Source organism: Poeciliopsis prolifica, unplaced genomic scaffold (assembly GCF_027474105.1).
Source record: "Poeciliopsis prolifica strain line A6 unplaced genomic scaffold, Auburn_PproV2 SCAFFOLD042, whole genome shotgun sequence".
Lineage (NCBI taxonomy): Eukaryota > Metazoa > Chordata > Actinopteri > Cyprinodontiformes > Poeciliidae > Poeciliopsis > Poeciliopsis prolifica.
In genome coordinates, this window is record NW_026562417.1 from 1,393,695 (window position 1) to 1,414,586 (window position 20,892).

Consider the following 20,892-nt stretch of genomic DNA (forward strand, 5'->3'; position numbering starts at 1 on the left):
AAATATTTTTAACCAAATCCGCCATACTGAATATAAATATCACTATTACATTGCTCAAATGCAGATACTGCAGTGGTTTACGACGCTTTATTACATGCTAACAAAATTTAGTTTTGAAACGATTTGCTTCGTCTGAACTTTTGATTTTGCTTTTATGTTATACATTTTGTTTTTATTCCAGAATTTTTACAGATTTATATTTGTATCTATGCGATAGAAAGTTTTTTTTTCTTTTTACAAATTAGCCAGACGATATCTTACTTGTACTTTAGTGAATGTTTTATTACTATTTACGTCAGTTCATACCGAAGTAACGCCACTCTTAATTTTACGCAACGTCATGCTGCATCCACTCGCAATGTGGCGTCGACGTCGCGCTAAGCGCGAGGCAGCCGGACCGAATGGTTGTGAAAGTGTTTCCACCCGAGCTCGATTCTAGGGCGGATATCCAGCTGTTGGGAATCCAAACTCCTCGTTTTTTTTTCTTTATTTTTTTTATGTCATTTTCAGCCATTTTCGCTCTGAATTTGGGGAACGTACCAGCTTTAATCCGAGCGTGTGGTCGCTATGCGCGGTATACACGAGTCTAACAGTTAGTGTTTGACCAAAGTGACTGTTTCGTCGTGTGTCGTTGCGGCAGCGGGTGGGAAACATGGAGAAACTCGAAGTCTACGTCTTCTCAGCTCTGTGCAGCGTCAACTTCTTGGTGTCCTGCCTGCTGTTCTACAAAGTGGCGCGGGTTCAGCGGGATCCCTACATGGACGAGATCTTCCACGTCCCGCAGGCTCAGAGATACTGCAGGGGGAAATTCAATGAGGTAACCGTCCGTTTGTGTACGGGTCCATCGCGGTGTAACGGATTAAGCAGGGCTTTTGTGATGCGGCCAGAATGACACGACAGCTTGTGGACGCTCTAATCTCAGTAGCAGTCACACATGAAGGCATTATAGCAGAGGTTGTGAGCTCAATCTTTTAAAACCTCACATCACGAGCTCACGAGTAAGTTCAGATTTGTCTGCCATGTATGCGGAGGAAGGGGGAACCCAAAACAAAACAACTGTTTTAATAAACATCTGGCTGCCACGCCCCCCTCTGGATATTTTAAAGGAGGATTTCCCAGCTCAGATCAGGATGCAAGACTTTGTTTCCTAAGGTGACCACAAGGGGGCGTGAAATACGCTTTAACGGTTTAAAACCGTCACATCCCCCCCAAAAGAAACACTATCATGGAAGTCAACACAGAGGCATCGTGACAGTTAAGGGCTTCTAAACTAGACGGCGTGTTGTGGCGTTTGCTTTGGCTATATAGCTGCTAACGCCGTTTACATCTGTGCTGCACACACACAAGTTAATTTTTTCATCATCAAATCATCATCAGCTTGAAGCATTTCCAATAGCTGGCAATCAGTGTTTGACCTTTCTTATTTGCAGAATTGTTTTCATTCAACCACTCTGTTTTCTTTAGACATTGCCAGCCTGCTAAAGGTCACACCTATAGCATTCAAATTGGATTTGAGTCCAGCCTTTGACTCTATTATTATTATTATTATTATTAATAAGCAGACTTGTTGACGTGCCTTGCTGTAGATAATTGTCCTACTGAATAAAGGAATTCACGGTTGGGTCAATTGCTGCCAACTATCCAAGTCTAGAAGCACCAAAGCAGCTCAGATCGTGTTTTATGTACTTTTTAAAAAAATAGTTATCCACTTCTGACATGACCAGCTCGTCTAGTCTGTGATTATTATTTGTTATCTTCAAGTAGACTCCCGTCTTTTTCAAATTGTCTCAAAGTATTACTACTGATAATAAGTTGATTGCGATTTATGAAAAGATGAACATGTCAGCATTTCAAACCAATACTAAAGTAAAACCTCACAAGAACAATTAATTTTTTGTTTAGGAGCCGTCATAAAAAAAAATCATCTCAGGCTTCAAATTTTGTGACTTTATTCTGCTAATATTATCAGTTTGTCCTTGTATTACTTACACCTTATTGTCATATCACATTTTTCTTGTGATTTCGCAACTTTATTCTCATAAAATTATTTTGACTGTTCTGGTAATATGAGCTTATTCTTGTATTATTACGACTTATAATGACTATCATACAGCTATTCCCACATTATTATGACTTTATTAATATGAGTTTATTCTAGTATTGTTTCTACTTTGTAATATTAGTTTTAACTTACTCTTATACAGCTTTATTCAAGTAATATTATGACTTAATTCTCATTAGAACTCATAAGTCATAGCCAACTGCTTCAACGTGTTTGGTTAAATAATTTTGCCGTTAACTGCCTGGGGCTCCCTCAAGGGGGTGACATAAGTTTAGGACAACCAGATCCAGATGATTTAAAAGAAAGCTCCTTGAAGTGAGAGATCTCTGATGGTGATGATGTTCATCTCCGGTGTCATCAGTGGGACCCCATGATCACCACCCCCCCGGGCCTCTACCTCGTCTCAGTGGGCATCATTAAGCCGATGGCGTGGGCCGCCAAAATGACGGGTGGCATGATGTGTTCCACGGCCATGCTGCGCTTCACCAACGTGCTCTTTAACTCCGGGAACTTCTACCTGTTGTACCTGCTCATAAGCAAGCTGCACCAGAGGGACACGGTAAGGCTGCCTCACCACAACGAGGGAGGGAAAGAGGGAAGAAAGGTTGTCATTTTTTCTCTAATGCCATGTTACCTCTTCTTCAGGCACGGCTGATGTTTCGGCGAATCCTCTGCGCAGCAGCTATGTCCACCTTCCCCGTGCTTTACTTCTTCACCTTCCTTTACTACACGGACGCCGGATCCACCTTCTTCATCCTCTTCGCGTACCTCATGACGCTGTACGGCTGCCACAAGGTCTCGGCGCTGCTCGGCATCTGCGCCGTGCTCTTCCGCCAGACCAACATCGTCTGGGTGGGGTTTTGCGCCGGCACATTGGTGGCTGCCAAGATGGACGATGTCTGGAGGACGGAGTACATAAAGAAGAGGGACGAGAGGCCCCCCGCCGTCCGGGTGCCTTTGACGTCTGAAGGAGTGAAGAAAGTGATTATGTTCTTCATGGACTTCTTCACCACGCCTGAAAACGTCAAGGCAGTGTTGCAGGTGACCTGGCCTTATGTCATGGTGGCAGTGGGTTTCGTAGTATTCGTGTTGTTGAACGAGGGGATAGTGATGGGTGACCGGATGAGCCACCAAGTCACCTTCAACTTCCCTCAGATCTTCTACTTTTTCTCCTTCACCTACTTGTTCTCCCTCCCGGTATCGGTATGCAGCCACCGAACCCTCCGCTTCAGCCACGCCCTGAGGAGGCATCCTTTGTTCTTCTTCGTCATCACCATTGTCTCCTTGCTTTTGGTTTGGAAGTTCACTTACGTCCACAGGTACCTCCTGGCTGATAACCGCCATTACACCTTCTACATCTGGAAAAGGATCTACCAGAAGCACCCGCATGTCCGCTTACTGCTAGTACCGGCTTACATTTTCACCGGGTGGAACTTCCTAGAGACCTTAAAGTCCCGCTCTTTCTTTATGACCCTGGCCTACATGATGTGTCTCGCCTTAACCACAATTCCCCAAGAGCTCCTGGAATTCAGGTACTTTATCATCCCGTACCTGATTTATCGCCTCCACATGCCTCTCCCGCCTCTTTCACGGCTCACCGGCGAGTTTCTGCTGTACACAGTCGTGAATGCCGTCACCATTTACCTGTTCGTCGCCAAGAGCTTCTCCTGGCCACTGAGCCTGGCCACGCAGAGGTTCATGTGGTGAGGAGGCATCTGGAACCAGAAAAACCAGCAAATGGTTACCAGTATCAGGCATTAGAAACTCAATAAAAATCAATCAGTTAAATCAATTATTGTACGCCCACATTTCTGAGCCTCATTCCAAGAAAAGCTGACTGACATCAACAGAGACTATTGTGAACATATTGTCGCAGTAGTCTGGGAGAACGTGTTCCATCTGGAGAAGCTTTTTTATAGCAAAATCTGTGCATTTCCTTCTTGCACCCATTCATTCTTTTACTGTAAATGGAAGAAGTGAAGGTCATTAAGGAAGTTTCCTAAACAGCATCTAAAATTTCAGAATCTTAAAAGGCAGTGAACGTATCATAGATCACAAACAAGGCCTTAGAGGTTCTGTATTTAGCATACAATAATCCAGTCCAAATTTGATAAGATTCTGAGATATAGCTAATCTAAAAGTTTCCAGATGTCAGGAAACGCACAAAATATCCCTGCCAAACTTCAGGGACACCAACTTCAGCATTGTATAGTGTCCCAATGGTACAGAAAATACAACTCAAATATTATGTACTCCAACATTCATTTGAGACTTGAGAAGTTTGGAGTTTTGAAGTAGAAAACAAGTAGGAATCATCTCTAAAGAAACTGCTAACTTGAGCTGTAAATGTGATGACAGCTGCTGGTTATTTCCCACATTCATCATATCGTCCTTTTGGACACTCTTTTCTTTGTTTGTTTTCGGTATTTTTAGGCACAAAATTAAGCCATGTGACGTTTCTTAGCAACGATTCGTCATATCCCTGACTGGAAATCTTTTGTACTAATTCACACAGCAGATGATCTGTAGCCCTTCATGTGTTCCACCACATTGCTTGGTAGCCGATAACCAGTCGTATTAAAGAGAAAGAGGGTAGAATAATACAGTGCTGCTCATTTCCAAGATGTTGCTGCACACTGCAGGGTCAGCTGGCAGAAAGAAGATTCCTACTTCAACCAAGAAAGACAAATTCTGCTGTTTAAATCTACATTCAATCATGGAACAATAAGTCTCAAGTGATGTTTGCTACTTTTCTGTCCTTGTTTAGGATTCTACTTTAGTCAGTGGTGGTAAAACGTGGGTACGAATTAGTGAAGGGGTGAACTGACCCAAAGCCGAATGAAGAGACCAAAAATGTCTTCTTTTTTTCTTTTTTTTTGCCAAACGAAGAACATTGATGTTCAAAATTTTATGTTAGCGGGAGTGTTAGCTTGATTACAGGAGGATAGAAATGGTTTCCATAACTACTGTAGTTCTTACATTATCAAAAGTCATGAATATCCACTGGAGCTAAACAATAAATTTACCCGGGGTTGTGTGTTTAGTTGGTTTTTTTTGTTTTTGTTTTTTCTGTTTTTGTTTTGGTGCTTTGATGTTTTTGTCTTTGCTAATTTGCATACATGTGATTAGCTTTGCTAGTTCCGGTTTTACCAACATCTGTCTGTGATAGAATATAAAACCCGATGTCGTTTTTCTACCTCTGTTTCTAGTCAGTTTAGCTTCGTAAACCCACACAGCGACACGCAACGGTTTCAGTAAAAACGCCTGCTTCGAGATCAGATCGCCATCTTTCCAAACGGTGCTGCTTCCACTGCTTCCACTTGTCTGGTATTGTACAACTTAACTCTGCTTCACATTATTTTGAAACTTTTTTTTTTTCCTCTGGATATTTTTGTGTCCAGGTCCGCTCTAGCCATTCCTTCTCTTTGTGATACAACTTTGAATAAAACGTGTTAGAACAAACCAAACTGTGGCAAAACTTGAGTGGTGCAACACCTTTCAAACATGTTTCAATTCATCAGTTTGTTTGTTTTTTTACTTGTCCACTTTTATGTTAATTTATACGTGTTGATTGCCTTTTTCTCTCATTTACCCATTAATTCATCCATCAATTTCTTTTCATTATATACCAATTCTTTGTCTTGATACGTCCTTCCAAATATTTGCAGACCCTATATTTTGTAAAGCCAGACAATATAGAAATATCTCCCTATTCTTCTCGACTAAACTTTTTAATGATATATTTAAAATAAAATCTTTGATCCCTAAAAATATCAAAGAACTCTCAAAAAAAATCAAATGAAATCCAACAATTCAACATAAGATTCACTTATGTCAACTGATGGAAAAGGGAAGAAAAAAGATTTTTGTCACGTAAGCTTTTACATCTATGGAGCTAAATTGGGGCCATAGTTTGTTCAAAAGAGAAAAAAAAAATAAATCCTCCAGTCTGAAGAATAGTTTTAACATTTTTCTTTCAGTTTCAAAACATTTTTTCAGTTTTTCTTCAGTTTCGAATCTTTTTGTTTTGTACAGTTTCAAACTCTTGAAGAAACTTTTTGGGCCCAATTTAGCTGCATGTACTGCTGCTATTTTGAGAAAGTCTTAATTTTTCTCAATATACAAAATAAACATTCATTATTTTGGAGTTTCCACAGCTTTTAAGACAGAAACATGCTGTCATATCACAGGTCAGTCAAAAGGGGGCAGTCTTGGATGAAGCTAACAGTTACAGCTGGATTTTTTTTTTTTATTAACTTTTTGAGTCAATAATTTCCTGCTGCTCTCCTAACCCAGGGACATTGAAAGTAAATGTTATATTTAATTTAGGGTTAGTTCTTCTAAACTCTATTTTCTCTATAAAACAGTTGTCACAATGCCTGTTCATCATTGCCAGATTAAAGTTTGGAATCAAAAGAGATTTTATAACCGACTACCTCTCTGCTCCCCTGAGCCTGCAGAAATTCAGCTTTTTTGTTTTCTCGCTGCTTCATTGATTTTTTACTTAACGGGATGACGAAATGACGCCGCAGTCCTTCTCGCTGCTGCGCTCTGGCATTTGGAGAACCACAGCCCGACAGAAGGCCAACATAACGGCTTCGGTTCCTGTAGTATTATTGCCTCTTCATTCCCGTTGATGGCGAGCCAGTGGGGAAAAAAAGTTAAATGTTACAAATTTCATCAGACAGGAGGGAATAAAAAAATGTCAGTGCTGTGAAAATAAAATCAGCTGCCTCCTTTTATGAGGAACAAACAAATCTCCACTCAATAAGTAGATGAGCTGAACAAATACAAAAAAAGCATCCCAAACCAACCAGGTCGAGTTAACTGATTATCCACATTGCTAGGTCAGTTTAACTTTACTAACTGTGATGAGAAATAAAATTATTTCTAAGACTCTGGGACTTCAGATTATTAGAATAACCTAGAAATAGAATTATGGACCATTGGCGAACCTTCCAACATCCCACCAAAATCACAAAAGAACCAAGAATAGCATCTAATGTATCGAAGGCCTTGTCATATCAAAGGTCAGAGGTCATAATTTATAACAAGAAAGAGGCTAGAAAAAAACGCATCCGTAAGCTAACAAAAAAACACCCGAGAAACTACATCTAACAAATGTCAAAAATATCTCGAGGATCTCCAAGACTTTTGGCACAATATTTTGTCTAATGAGACAGAAGTGGAACATTCATGCCTAAAAACCTTTTAGTATGGCCGTATTAAAACAATTCTGTAAAGAAAAGTCGGTCAATATTCCTCTATAGAGATTTTAGCACAACAATGAGGTTTAGGAAGTGGAATTACTTGTTCACAAAGGACAAGGAAGGTTTGGATAGCTTTTGTATTTGCTCGGGTTATTTTTGTTTTATACAGAAATTTGTTTGATCTGAAATATTTACTTGTGACAAAAGCAAATTTTTATTTTTATATATATATATTTTTAAAGAAAGCTCTTTACCAGAAATATTAATCTAATAGTTTAAGCAAATTCATTTTCCCGATGTCTGTTGCTTCTAACACATATTTCACACAACTTCTCTGCTTTTGTGGCTGGAACCTCACACTTCCTTGATGAGTTTTCCCGAGTCCATTTTAGATTTTGGTTCTTTAACTGTCTTAAAGTCGGAAAAATTAAAAGAATTTAAGAAAAAATGTTGAGAGAACTCCAGTTGTTCAACAATAATTATGTTTTCTGAAAATCGTATCTTTGGTTGAGTTTTCATGGCCAAATCCAGGTATACATAATCACAACACAATACTCTGACCTTTTTGAATTCTGTGCGTAAAAATAAACTGAAGTTAATCATAAACTAAAAGTACTACTCCATGGAACTTCAAGTTGTTCCATGAACTCATCTTATGTTGAAAATACTTAAAACAAGAAAATAAGTAACTGATAATAACTAGTAAAAATAGCAAATACACACTAAAAACCCATTTCAACATCGCCGAGTTAGATGAAAAAAAGAAAAGTGCAAATGAAATTAAACTAACCTATAATGACAAACCCAAAACTATCACAACCCTGTTCAGTGCATTTAAGTCCTTTCACAAACCTGTCTTGATTGTCCCTTTAAATGCTAAAAACTTCTATTTATTTCCTTTTCAGCTCCATTTCTCGGTGTTTTAGCGTACGGGGTGCTCAGCGCAGGAGTTTTGCTTGAGTGTCCGTCCGTTTCTGGAGTCAGCGGATCGGCAGCGAGGTCACGCCTTCGTCAGGATTCCTGTCTAACTCTCTGCGACGCGGCCGACCCTTTCACTACGCATCGGTCAGCTTTCGGCCAACACATCAGCACGCATACATTCACACTCTCCCGTCAGCACACTCAAATACCTTCGGCGAACTTCATGGTAGTTTCTTGGAGCATGCATCGGGAATCCACCAGATTCTCCCACTGACCTATGACCTCCTCTGCAGACACACGGAGCCTCGTCCATCTGGGATGCGTCTCAGTGCATAATACGCCGCTTTCTGAGGCAGAAGCACACTGAGGTACACTGAAACAGCTGCCATGCATAATAGATAACGGCAGATTAAAGGAACAAATGGCCGTGGTGTGTAGTTCTGATTGAGACGAAGCTTTCTTGGGGTGATCCACAGAGAATTCATGTTTCTCCATGTGTGTTTGTGCATCAAAAAGACGACAAAATTAAATCACCCAACAAGGTCTCAGACATTTTCTGTCTTGTAACTCTCCCCGCTTGATTATCTTTTAGAGAGAGAGAGAAAACAAAAACAGTGTGGTTTGTAGCTCGTGATGCGTTTCCTGTCGAGCACTTAATTAAGGATTCCATTTTAGTCTCAGTCGCCTCGATAAGCCGTCCAACAAAGAACAAGCAGGTACGCAGGAAACAGATGGAGCCGCAGACGGCGCCATATGTCACCGCAACGAGACCAGAGCTCTGAACGACTTTCGTCTCCACCAGTGGAAACAGCATTATTTTATTTCTAAGACGAGACCCGATTAGTGAAATGTAATATCATGAAGGCGATGAGGGAGCACGGCGATGGCATGGCGGGGAAAGAGCGAGGGTTCCACTCTTCGTATTGGTGGAACACTGGTGGCAGCATCATACGGAGAGGAGGCCATAAATCAAAGGCATCCACTCAGGCTGCTTATGCACAGCTTTGATTTCGGTGTATGATACAATCCCAATACAGCACACTGACGTGTGTGACTGCTAAAGCGCTGCGATCGGGGGAACGCAGCCCACTTGAGTTGTGGCCTGCTTGATGAAGCCAGAGCCTGTTTCAAACTGCGCAATGGTTAGTTTCATTAAACATGGAGGTCTTCGCTCAGTGACAACCGAGTTGCATCCTGGGAGAGAAAGGAAGAAAGGACGAAATGTCAGGCTATGTGGGCAAGCTCTGCGTCCTGTTAGAAGTAAAACAAAGATGGAGATTACGTACAAAGTGATATTTCTCCGCCTAAAGCTCATAATAAAAATAGAGCTTTCACCTCATTTGGTGCATGTTCTGTCATTAATGTACAGTTTAGCCTGAGAACCCAAAACAATCACAGCATACATGCAAATGCTTCTATTTCTGTAAAAGCAGTAGGAGTTCGGTGGGCGGAGTGGTCAAAAAAAAAATTTATGTGCTTAATTTGATTAATTATAACATAATTAAAACAGTAATCATTAGACTTCCCAGTGTTCATTTCAGAGAACCTTCTGGAAAAAACAGTTTGAAGTCCTGCAAGGAATGTGTGGGCGCACATACTGGTCAGATATATATATAAAGCACACACACACACACACACACACACACACACACACACACACACACACACACACACACACACACACACACACACACACACACACACAACTTTGCTCCCAGTATTGCACCACCTCCCCACTATTGTTTTTAAGAAAAATATTCAAGTGGGGACCCAAGTGGGGCTCCGTCTTTGTGGCAGGTTGCTAAGCTACGCACCGTGTCAGGAGGTGACAAGCAGCGTAATTACGACCCCGGCTGACAGACATCGAGCAGAGTGTTCATTAGACTTACTCAAACATTAAGGCATCAAGTCTTTTTTTTTTAAAAAAAGGGCTGAAAACCTGACACAAGCTTTTGTATCAGCTGATTGACCTGATTGTAATTTTGGCCAATGAGGACGTCGAACGGAGAGACGAAGAAGAGAGAGAGAGAGAAAACATTAAAAAATTAAACTGAAGTCTTTTCAAGAGAGTTTTAAGACTGTTACTCTTGAAAACTGTCATTTTTAACGCTCCACATTGGGTTGTGTAAACGCTTCTCTCTCCGTCGGCCATCTTTGATTGACAGAGATATTAATGCCGTTTCCCTCTCGCTCTCCCCCAGAACCTCCACTCAATCTCTGCATCGTCTCCCTCCACCTCAGGGGCCTCGGGAAAATGGAGCTATTTATAGAGACAAGAGGCGAGGCGTTCACGTGGAGGCATTCAAGGCTCTCCCTGGAAGAAGCAAAACAAGCCGTATTCAAGCCACCATGAAATGCTTTCCTGAAAATTTCTTTCCCCACATGCAAAATGTACTGCTGCCTGAACCTGCTTTGCACATGGAGAGACTGGATTCACTCCCCCAACCCCTACAACTTCATTTAAAGAAAATATGAAAAGGCACGCGACATTAAAATGCTGCGTAAAAATAATAGGTGACTTACTTTGTGTTAAATTGCATCACTCGTCAATATTATTATTATTATTATTTTTCTCAGAGCTGTAATTTGAATTCACGTCACGCGTCAGCGATTTTCAGACCGGATTTATTTTTATTTCTTTATTTATTTTTTATCATGCCAAATGTGAAGCCAGCTAAGTGAATTTGTTTTGCAAATGAATGCTAATAGGGATCCTTAATGAGGCAAATTGAGCAGCCAATTTCGCCTGCTTTCCAAACGTTTAGAGTGCATTCACACGAGGAAGAGGGAGGAATGCCAAGAAACACCTGACACCTATCTAATAAACTCTAGAGGACTGAAGTTGATTGAGTGGGGCCGTGCTTGAATAGATCCGCCATCAGCTTGCTGCATTATCAGGACGATAATGACACTTTTACAGAGCTTGGCTGGATTTAATTTGGCCAACAATAATGTAAATTAGTCATTTCAGCAATGCAGCGAAGCAGGAGGCCGACAGCGATTAGCAAAATTTGCGCTGTGTGTGTGTGTGTGTGTGTGTATGTGTGTGTGTGTGTGTGTGTGTGTGTGTGTGTGTGTGTGTGTGTGTATGTGTGTGTGTGTGTTTTTTTAAGGGGCTACGTTTTGTTAGAGTGAGACTGTGAGGGTCTTATACCGACCAGCCAGAGATTCTGAAAAATATTCTTAATTTATTACAAAAAGTCCCAAAAAAAAAAAAAAAGATGAATTGGGCCCAAAATTGAGGTCAACATAAACTACAACTCAGGTAGTAACTAGTAACACCAAGAACTCAAGCACAAAACTGACCTAACAAACAAGACACGAGGGGAACTTGAATAGTGGCTGATCAGACCACTGCAAACACACAGAACTTGAACAAATATTGGTCAATACATGACTAAATCTTTAAACTAAATAATTATTAGAACTGAACTAACTTCCAAAAAGAAGAAACATTAAATAAATGGTAAAATTTTCTTCTGTGTGATTTCTGCAGCAGCTCCAAAGGAAACTGGTAACTCAAAAGAAATTTATTTGTTGCATTTAACAAAAAATGTAAATAACTGACAGATAAAGTTAACTACATGTGTGGACATTCTCCTTTAAATGTATCATTTAAAGTGATAAATTAGTAATAAAGCCTAAGTGCATGCATAAGGAGCCGGTGACAAAATGACAGAACTAATGGGGAAGAGGCAGCCAAACACGGGGAACGTGAGAAAGCATGGCTTGTTTAGAAGCTGGAAGTAAATGGAAAGCGAGTGGGAGCTGAAGAAATAGCACTAATTGGGACCTTCAGGGATATTGCAATGGAATACTAATAAAGTTACCATGCAAACAGATGCTCATATGGACAGCTGAATGTAGAAACTGTTTTGTTAATTAGAAGAAATTTGCTAGGAAGTAGTTTTTTTAAAGGAAGTAAGTTAGATGTAGGAGCAAACTGCCAAAGAAAACTGCAATTAGAGGTGAGAAAATGAGCAGATTTTATTTTTTAAAAAGAAAGCTTTGCTGGATGGAAGTCCATTGTTCTGCTGTCTTAGAACAAATTACATAAGATATTTGGGGTTTTTTACTTTAGAGTAGAACCTACATGTCGGTCATGATTACACATTTTGTTGGGTGATAATTTGTCCCAGAACGTATTGCAAAATAAATGTTTTGAAAATAACAGTAATGGTAAAATAAAGCAAGAACAGATTATCAAATATCAATCAGCTTTCAATTCTAATGAACATTTAACACCAGAACTGGAAGATATTTTACATTCATAAAGTAGGTCAACAAAACAACAGAAACAATGAATTATAAAGTCTCTGAAAATAAAACTGTCCTTCAGAAAAATGTTTAGTTTGAAGAGTTTCATCATCCAGTTTTTGGTACCAAGAAAGAAAATGGAGAAAAAATAAATTATACAAATGGAAATTACTGAGCTTGTTTTAATTTATCAAGCGATTCATTGATTTGAAACTTATTTGGGACAGATCTAATAATTTATAATATTTTCTGAGTTTGCTCTTTTTAAGCCTCTATAATTGCATTTAAATATAACCAACAATGTTTTCTAATATCACATAACTACCTGGTTATTTTAAATTTTCTTTAAGTTTTGAATATTTAACACAAAAACTGTTTTCTGGAGGAAATCCTGAAGCAGATAATATCCTTTGTTGATAATTTATTAAAATGTTTAGCCATTTTTGCCTCAGACAATAAAACCCATCCTGTCTATAGGTCACACACACCCTGTGTGTGTGTGTGTGTGTGTGTGTGTGTGTGAGAGTGTGTGCGTGCGTGTGTGTGTGTGTGTGTGTGAGTGTGTGCGTGCGTGCGTGCGTGTGTGTGTGTGAGAGTGTGTGTGTGCGTGTGTGTGTGTGTGTGTGTGTGTGTGTGTGAGAGTGTGTGTGTGCGTGTGTGTGTGTGTGTGTGTGTGTGTGTGTGTGTGTGTGTGTGTGTGTGTGTGTGTGTGTGTGTGTGTGTGTGTGTGTGTTTGTTTTGGTGTGGATCCATTAGGTCTGCAGCTGACTGGAGCTGTGGAGTTAGAAGTGGAGCTCAGCAGTCAGTGAATCAGGGATTCCAGTGAAGAACTTGTTTTTGTCACTTAGAGACATTAAAGCAATTGTTTTCACAGTAAGATCATCTACAGTTCAGCTGTTAAAGGCAGCAGAGATGCTGAGGTTAAAATATTTAGCAGAAACTGAAACAGAAAGCAGACTTGTTTTTAGGTCTTGGTATTTTCTTGAGCAACATTCTAACTCTCAGACCGGTTTTTATCTTTCAGTTGCAGACAAGAGGAAGAGACAAAGCTGCTGATAGACAGAGTTCAAAGAGCCATGAAGGAATGAAGACGATCAGGAAAGTTTGGTTTTTATCTGAGGATCATCAGCAGCTAACAGATGGAAACAGCAGAACATCTCATGCTTACCAAAACCTGGTTCACACATTGATGTGGGCAGAATAGATTCTGTCTTCAGTCAGCCGAGTGTTTTTGTTCCGGCTGACTGAATGAACACGTTGAAGAATGTATTAAAGACAACATGATCAGATGACCTGCATGGAACAACAGAGGCGTGTCTTCACTGACCTTTCACTGACTTTTCCAGTTTATCGAAGATGAAACTAAACGTTTTCTCAGAGCTCATCAGTAGTTTCTGTAGAAGAGAAATGTAACATTGTTGCTCTCAGAGAGGAATATGAAGACGTTGGTGACGTTTGGGATCCTCCTGTATGGTAAGACCAGCTTCCTCTGATCAGCAGGTTGGACTCTCTGGGCGTCAGTCAGGGTCATTTCGGACTTTTAGCAGCGCTGCTTCAGTGTGATGATGAGGTCTGGAACCTGAAACATTTAAATGGTTCAAACCTTCAGGCTTGCAGAGTGCCATGACCCATTCACTAACAGGTCCCAGTGAACCATGACAATGACCAGAACTGGTCCAGGGTTGGGCAATGGGTCACTAATAGCCGCCCTGCCCCACATCCTGGACACCAACTTAGCAGCAGCTGCATTACAGTGATTCTGGAGTTATTGAAATGTATAACGGTGTGATTTAAATGTGTGTGTGCTGTTAGTGTCCTTCAGGATCCAGGCTGCAGTGATTGAGGTGTTTGAGGAGGCAGAGTCTGTCCTGCTGCCCTGCCTTTATGGGGGAATAATTCCTGAAGAAGATCCCTTCGTTACCTGGACTCGTAACGATCACAACTCCAAAGTTTTCCTCTTTCGACAAGAAGGCAGTGATCCAGAAGGACAGAACCAGATCTACAGAGGAAGAACATCAATGAGTCCTGATGCACTGGACACGGGAAACTACAGCCTCACCTTCAGAAAGCCTCAACTGTCTGACAGTGGGAACTACATTTGCAGCATTGCTGATGGTGTAAAGACGCTAAAGCTGACAGAGGTTCAGCTCAATGTCAAAGGTCAGTTATTTTGTACACGTTAATATCCAAAACATTTAAAGAATGATGAACCAAGACGAAGGCCATCAGATGTCATATGTCACATCTGACATATTCTTTGCTTTGCATTTAAACCTTTAAATGCAAAGCAAAGAAAACTCAATATGAACACATCGCTAGCTTCAATGTTAGCATGATGTTTTAATGTCAAGAGACTCTTTATAAATTCAGTCAATAAATTTACTGACTCTATTTATAAAGTCAGTAAATTCACCAGGACAGGAGCTGTAACATGTCTTACCCTCAAATATCACCAATACTCAGCTCTTCCACTTGTTTCTTTTTGAACTCCTATTTCTATTTGACAGTTTTAGCTACAGTGGACTAAGTAACAGTCGCAGACTCTGTGTGGATGTAATAAATCATCAAAATAAAAGGTTCTGGTTCAGATTGTTAAGAATATTTCTTTGGATCAGTGAAATGATTCAGTGTCTCTCCAGATGTCCAGGAGGAGGTGAAGGTGAATAGAGATGCAGAGTTCGTTGTCTTGCCCTGCAAAACATCTGCTGATTTGCCCAAAGACACCAGAGTGGAGTGGACCAGATCAGAACCACGATTTATGTTTGTTCAAGCGTATCCAAACACAAGCACACGGAATGCAGAAAGGGAAGAGCATTACTGGGGCCGCACTGCCATGAACAAAGACTTGTTGAGAACCGGAGACGTTAGCCTGACCCTGAGAGATCCTGGAGCCAGAGACAGCGGACGCTACGTCTGCACCGTTTACAGAGGCAAAGACATCCTGAGACAGAGAGTGGATCTGGAACAGGCCCTTCTGGAGGTCCCTCTGCATCCAGGTAAAACATCTGACCTTATGGAGAAATGAAAGTGACTAACTCCCGGAATATGTATATAATATGTAAATAATGCACAAGTCTGATTCCTTACTGCTATGGCTAAAACACAGAGAAATTTATTCACATCTGCAAATCTCATTAATCTTTATATCACAGCTTTAAAAATATCCAAAATCTGCCAACTTTTGCTGGATGCATCACTTTTTATAGGATTTCCTCTCTGTTGATGTGTATATTGGTGTGGCATCATGTCCTTCCATTTACACAATTATCCTGGCACAGATGTTTCCCGGAATCGAAAACATCTGTGCCATAACTTTTTCCGTGCACAACAGCATTATAGAAAAATTTCTCTTTCACAATTTGCAGGTAAAACATCTGATCTGCAGGTAAAGGTCAGAGGTCAAAGTTCTATCTCCAGGTAATGTTCTCTCTGTCTCTCCACAGAGGGTACACCCGTCTGGGTCACAATTTTCTTGGTGGTTCTCCTGGTTCTTGGATTGTCTGGAATTGTTTTATTTTATTTCCGTCACTATTTCATACCAGGTAAGTTTGAACTTCAACAAAATGCCTTCAGATGCTTTATTAGAATTTCTTTCCAGCAGCTAGAAGAGATCCAGTTCTTGGTCTGAGTCTTCTTCCTTTTAAAAAAAAGGTCAAATAAAGCTTTTAATTTTAAAATGAAATAAAAACCATTTAATAAATAATTCAGAAAAGTTTTACTTGCCTTTTGATTTAAACTTGTGTTGGACCCAATCTCCTATAATTGTTTTATGTTTTTTTTTTTTTTTCTAATGACACATTCAATGAGGAAGCAACACTATGAACAAGAACATGAGTTTGAGAAGAACTGGAGGCTCAATTGCTGTCTCTATTGGTGTCATCTGAGATTCTGAGGAAATTAAACATAGAACGGATTATTTAAACATGGTTACAGGATTGTGTGATAAAAATCTTCTATAATTAATATTTCTTTCATATTTGAAATACTCAGCTAAACTTATTAGAAGTGATCAGGCAACTCAGGTTAATGAGGAAATATTATTTCTTCACACTCAGTGCCATATGTCAGCATAAGATCTAAAGTATGACGACAAGAGTGAGCAGAACTGTGAGTGTAAGATAATATTCAAGGCTACATTTAAGCTGTCAGTCTCAGTGTCTACATTAGTGTTAAAATCAGAATATAATGAACACATTAATGTTAGTAATTGAGAATTATGACCTGGTTCAACAAATAACAGGATTTTCACCTGAGATGGAGAAACAACTGGACAGAACATGTAACAAAAGAAGCTAAGGCTAAGCTAGCAACTGCTTAGCACAACAGAGGAAGGAAATAATGAAACATGAAGAATTTCTGAACATAGCAATAGAAAATGTATTTAAACTACCATTTATTAATCAACAAATTCTGAATCCTTTGTTGTTTCTCAGTCAAACAGGTGAAGGTAGATTCAGGGGAAGAGTCTGTCCTGCTGCCCTGCACAGCCAAAAAGAATCTGCCTGAAGATGCTAAAGTGGAGTGGACGGACAAAGATAATTTAAAGGTCCATGTGTATGAAAATGGTTCTGATTATCCTGGAGAACAGAGCCTGTTCTACAGAACCAGAACCAAGATGGATGAAAATCTGTTGATAACTGGAGACCTCAGTCTGACTCTGAAACATCCCACAATTGGAGACCAGAACTTCTACACCTGCAGAGTCTTCAACAGGGTCGGAGCTATCCTGATGATGAAACAATTAAAGCTTCAGGTGAAAGGTCAGAGGTTTAAATGTTATTTATTGTTATAAGCAGATTGGTTGTGATCAGTAGTGTTGATTATCTCATTAGAGGGTCAAAGGTCAATGTGCGTTTCATTTTCTAAGACAAAGTAGATCTAATGTAATGAGGTCCCTGCGTGTCTGGACGCCATTATTTATGACAACAAGCTACCCAGAAATGTAGAGGAGTGAAAGTCAAAAGTTCGGCAAAAAAAAAAAGAATTCTCAAAAAACTTTACTAAGGTAGTCAAGTAAATATTTAAGTCAGTTCTGGTTATCAACTGAAATGAGGTTTCAGGTGTTTTTGTGTTTCTGCTCTAAGAAGATCTGCTGCTATAATGACTATAATGATCATCACAGGCCATCAGATCAAAGTGGATTCTGACGTGGAGTCGGTCCTGCTGGCCTGCAGAACCACAGATCATCTGCCAGGAGATGCGAGAGTGGAGTGGATAAAGAGCCCAGTTAAGAAGATCCACGTGTATGAGAACGGTTCTGATCAGCCTGGAGAACAGAGCCAGTACTACAGAACCAGAACCAAGATGAATGAAGAACCGCTGAGGACTGGAGACCTCAGTCTGACTCTGCGATGGCCCACTGTTGAAGACAGTGACATCTACATCTGTAAAGTCTCCAGCAGGAACGGAGACGTCCTGATGAAGAAACAAGTTGAGCTGAAGGTCAAAGGTCAGTGGATTACATTTGATATTTCTGTATTGTCATGAACATTTTCCTATTTAAAATGAGAATTTTAGCTAAATACACAGAATCAATCATTTTTGCAGAAGATGCACTTTGCCAATGTATTAATTTATTCAAGAAGTTGAAAAAAATTCCCAATAATATTATGGAAAAAAATGTTACTATTATAATAGTAATTGAACAGGAACATTGTTCAGGAAGAGCTTTTTTTCCTGGTTTCATTGAACATCCGTCAGAATGAGGGAGGAAGCAGAAAACTGAGATGCATAGAAACACAGTGGAATGAAAACTCACCTTGATCTTCTCTCAGTCTGCCAGGTGGAGGTGGAAGAGGGGGCGGAGTCTGTCCTGCTGCCATTCAGAACAACGCCTGATCTACCTGGAGACGCTGAACTGGAGTGGAGAAAAGGAATCTATGTGACAGTCCATGTTTATCAGAATAACTCTGATCAGCCTGAGAAACAGAACCGGCTCTATATGAACAGAACCAGGATGGATGAAGACCTGCTGAAGACCGGAGACTTCAGTCTGACTCTGTGTTGGCCCACAAAGAGAGACAGTGGAAAGTACAGATGTTTAATCTACAGCCTGAAGGGAAACCTTCAGAGAGAGAAAACGGTTCTGCTCAAAGTTACAGGTTTGTTTCTTCATTTCTGTGTTATTCTCTCTCTTTGTTTATCTGACTGCTGTTTGTCGTCTTCTTCTTCTGCAGAGAGACGACAGATCCATGAAGGAACTCCACTGATCCCAGTTTGACCAGAGTCTGAGTGAAGGGTCTGATGGATGAAGAGAGGATGCAGCTCCTTCCTCCAGTACTACCTCTGCAGCTTTGTCACTCATCAAGCACCTGATCGTATAGGAAGTTATTCCTGGTCATGGAGTCACGATGTGTGAGGGACTTTCTGTGTGAACATGTCTGCATCTGTGAGAAAAGAATAAGGCTGAGACCAGTCAATGTGAGATGAGTTCAGGCAGAACCAGCCTGTTGGACGCCAACGCAGAGTTAGTCTCAATGATATCACTTTTAGACTCATTGGATTTTCTCTTTTTTATCATGTAGTAAATATTTTTGCATTGTGTAATTTTCTGTTTTTTCCTGGACTCCATCTTCAGATGGAAAATGTTTGTAGAGTCAAAGCTTGGTGTTTGTAAGAAAATTCACATTTTCTATCATAATAAGAGCTTTGGTCTAATTGACATGATGCCAGAGTAGAGCTGTCCTCCGACAAGCAGGCTGTCATTATGGCAGATGTAGCGGAATGAAAGTTCTATGAATCCTGGATGCACTGAATGATCGTTTTTGCGCATGCACAGGTCGAGTATCTTATACCAACATGGCGTGACCCCTGATGACACCGGTAAGTCTATATAGTCATGACGAATACAGCTCAGTCCCTTAATCTTCTACTGAAACACGATGATTCCAAAGGACCGAACGCTCTGACAATCATCCGGGATTCATAGAACCGTAGTTACAGTCGTAATTTTCGTTCTATTTCATCCCTGCTGACCACCAGAGGCGGTGCTCAAAGCACTGGATGACAATTACTAACAAAGTCCTGAGGAATCACACACAGAAAAAGAAACAAATTTGAAAAACATGCCCACCTCACTGGGATGATGAGTGCTGGGATGGGATCCTCTTCAACAGGTGAAAGGCAGCCAGGTTAACCATGGAGAACCTAGCAAAAGTATTTGGGGATGCTCCAGAGTACCCCATTCACAGCAACCCATGGCACACTAATGGTCCTGGTAGTGTCAGTCAGTCGTGTGCCAGGGCATCCTGGCCCAGGGGACTGGCAGACAGAACCAAGGTGGGCAATGTGTCGTCTCTTATGGCACAAATAGGTCTACAGCTGCTTTATTGTACCTCTCTCATATCAACCCCACTACCTCCGGATGGACCCTCCACTCCCCAGGTGGTGGGCCAAGACAATATATTGGCCAGTCCATTCTGCACCCCTGGAATGTGAGCTGCAAAAAGAGGACCTGCCCAGAGTCAATCTCAGCAACGTTATTATGTATCGACCGTGTTCCTCCCTGATGGTTGATATGAAAGACCAATGGTCTAACCGCGCCAAGACATGATGCCTTTGTGCAGGCCTGGGAGGAGGTGTTGTATCGCCCACTGCACAGCCTCCAACTCCAAAACCTTGATGTGCTTCAGTTTCTCCCATAGAGACCAATCTGTCGCTGCCACGTGGTGGATGTGTCGGTGGAGACAGCCTCTCGCCGAGACGGCAGTGAGCCCAGTGGAACCTCTCTCATTGCATCTCGCCACTGAGCCAGTGATGCAAGGCATTGAGGGGACACCAGCAGTTTTCTGTGTCGGTGCCGTGTACGAGATGGGTCCAGCCTTGAGCTGTTGAAAAAGGCTGAGGATGGTTGAAAATGAAAAGGGTTTATTGCATTTATGTGCCATTATTTGAGGAAGTGTGCAGTGAAACTCTGATAAAAAAAAAATGCTGTTAAAGGGTTAATAAAGGAGCCATATTGTGACGACTTCCTGAAGTTTCAGAAAGGGCAGGAGTTTTTAAAGAGACAGAGACCCAATTTCAAGGCATTTAATTACAAAGTCACATTGCTTTTAAATCACATTTTCATTACAAGTGAAGGTAACAGTTACTCCTTTGTGCTATAAAATGCCACCATGTGGCTTGAAAATACACATTATTACTCCTCTAACAAACTCTAAACTCTCAAGGCCGATTATCAAAACGTTTTATCTTGCATGTAGAGATCAGGTTGTATGAGAACAACCTGATCCTGAACAACCTGAACCTATAAACGACAGGTTCTCTGAAATCCAGCCAACTTGGCTGAACTTTGGAGAAGAAAGCCTCGCCTCGATGAATCGAATAATTTACAACATTTTAAAAACTTTAGCATCTTTATGAGCAAATTCAAATCCTGAAAACAGCAAAACGACTTCTCACCGCTCAGAAGTCGGGAGGGGGCCGTCATAAAAATCTGACAAA

At 40.7% G+C, this 20,892-nt stretch overlaps 2 protein-coding genes across 2 annotated transcripts; both read left to right on the top strand.

Annotated features, from left to right (window-relative positions):
* Window positions 1-385: 385 nt before the first annotated feature.
* Window positions 386-5,258, top strand: alg10 (ALG10 alpha-1,2-mannosyltransferase). The gene is made up of 3 exons (XM_055055768.1): window positions 386-817; window positions 2,424-2,621; window positions 2,708-5,258. Exons 1-3 carry the CDS (start codon window positions 653-655, stop codon window positions 3,767-3,769), a joined length of 1,425 nt encoding a protein of 474 aa, XP_054911743.1. The 5' UTR covers window positions 386-652; the 3' UTR covers window positions 3,770-5,258.
* Window positions 5,259-13,674: 8,416 nt separating this feature from the next.
* Window positions 13,675-19,111, top strand: LOC129376009 (uncharacterized). The gene is made up of 8 exons (XM_055055398.1): window positions 13,675-13,923; window positions 14,263-14,610; window positions 15,090-15,446; window positions 15,894-15,992; window positions 16,884-17,210; window positions 17,573-17,899; window positions 18,225-18,551; window positions 18,627-19,111. Exons 1-8 carry the CDS (start codon window positions 13,887-13,889, stop codon window positions 18,668-18,670), a joined length of 1,866 nt encoding a protein of 621 aa, XP_054911373.1. The 5' UTR covers window positions 13,675-13,886; the 3' UTR covers window positions 18,671-19,111.
* The last annotated feature ends 1,781 nt before the right edge of the window (window positions 19,112-20,892 follow it).

Coding starts and splice junctions, on each gene's coding strand:
- alg10 (XM_055055768.1), top strand. CDS start 653: ATGGAGAAACTCGAAGTCTACGTCTTCTCAGCTCTGTGCAGCGTCAAC. Junction 818..2,423: donor GCAGGGGGAAATTCAATGAG/GTAACCGTCCGT, acceptor CGGTGTCATCAG/TGGGACCCCATGATCACCAC. Junction 2,622..2,707: donor AGCTGCACCAGAGGGACACG/GTAAGGCTGCCT, acceptor CCTCTTCTTCAG/GCACGGCTGATGTTTCGGCG.
- LOC129376009 (XM_055055398.1), top strand. CDS start 13,887: ATGAAGACGTTGGTGACGTTTGGGATCCTCCTGTATG. Junction 13,924..14,262: donor GTTTGGGATCCTCCTGTATG/GTAAGACCAGCT, acceptor GTGTGCTGTTAG/TGTCCTTCAGGATCCAGGCT. Junction 15,447..15,893: donor GGAGGTCCCTCTGCATCCAG/GTAAAACATCTG, acceptor GTCTCTCCACAG/AGGGTACACCCGTCTGGGTC.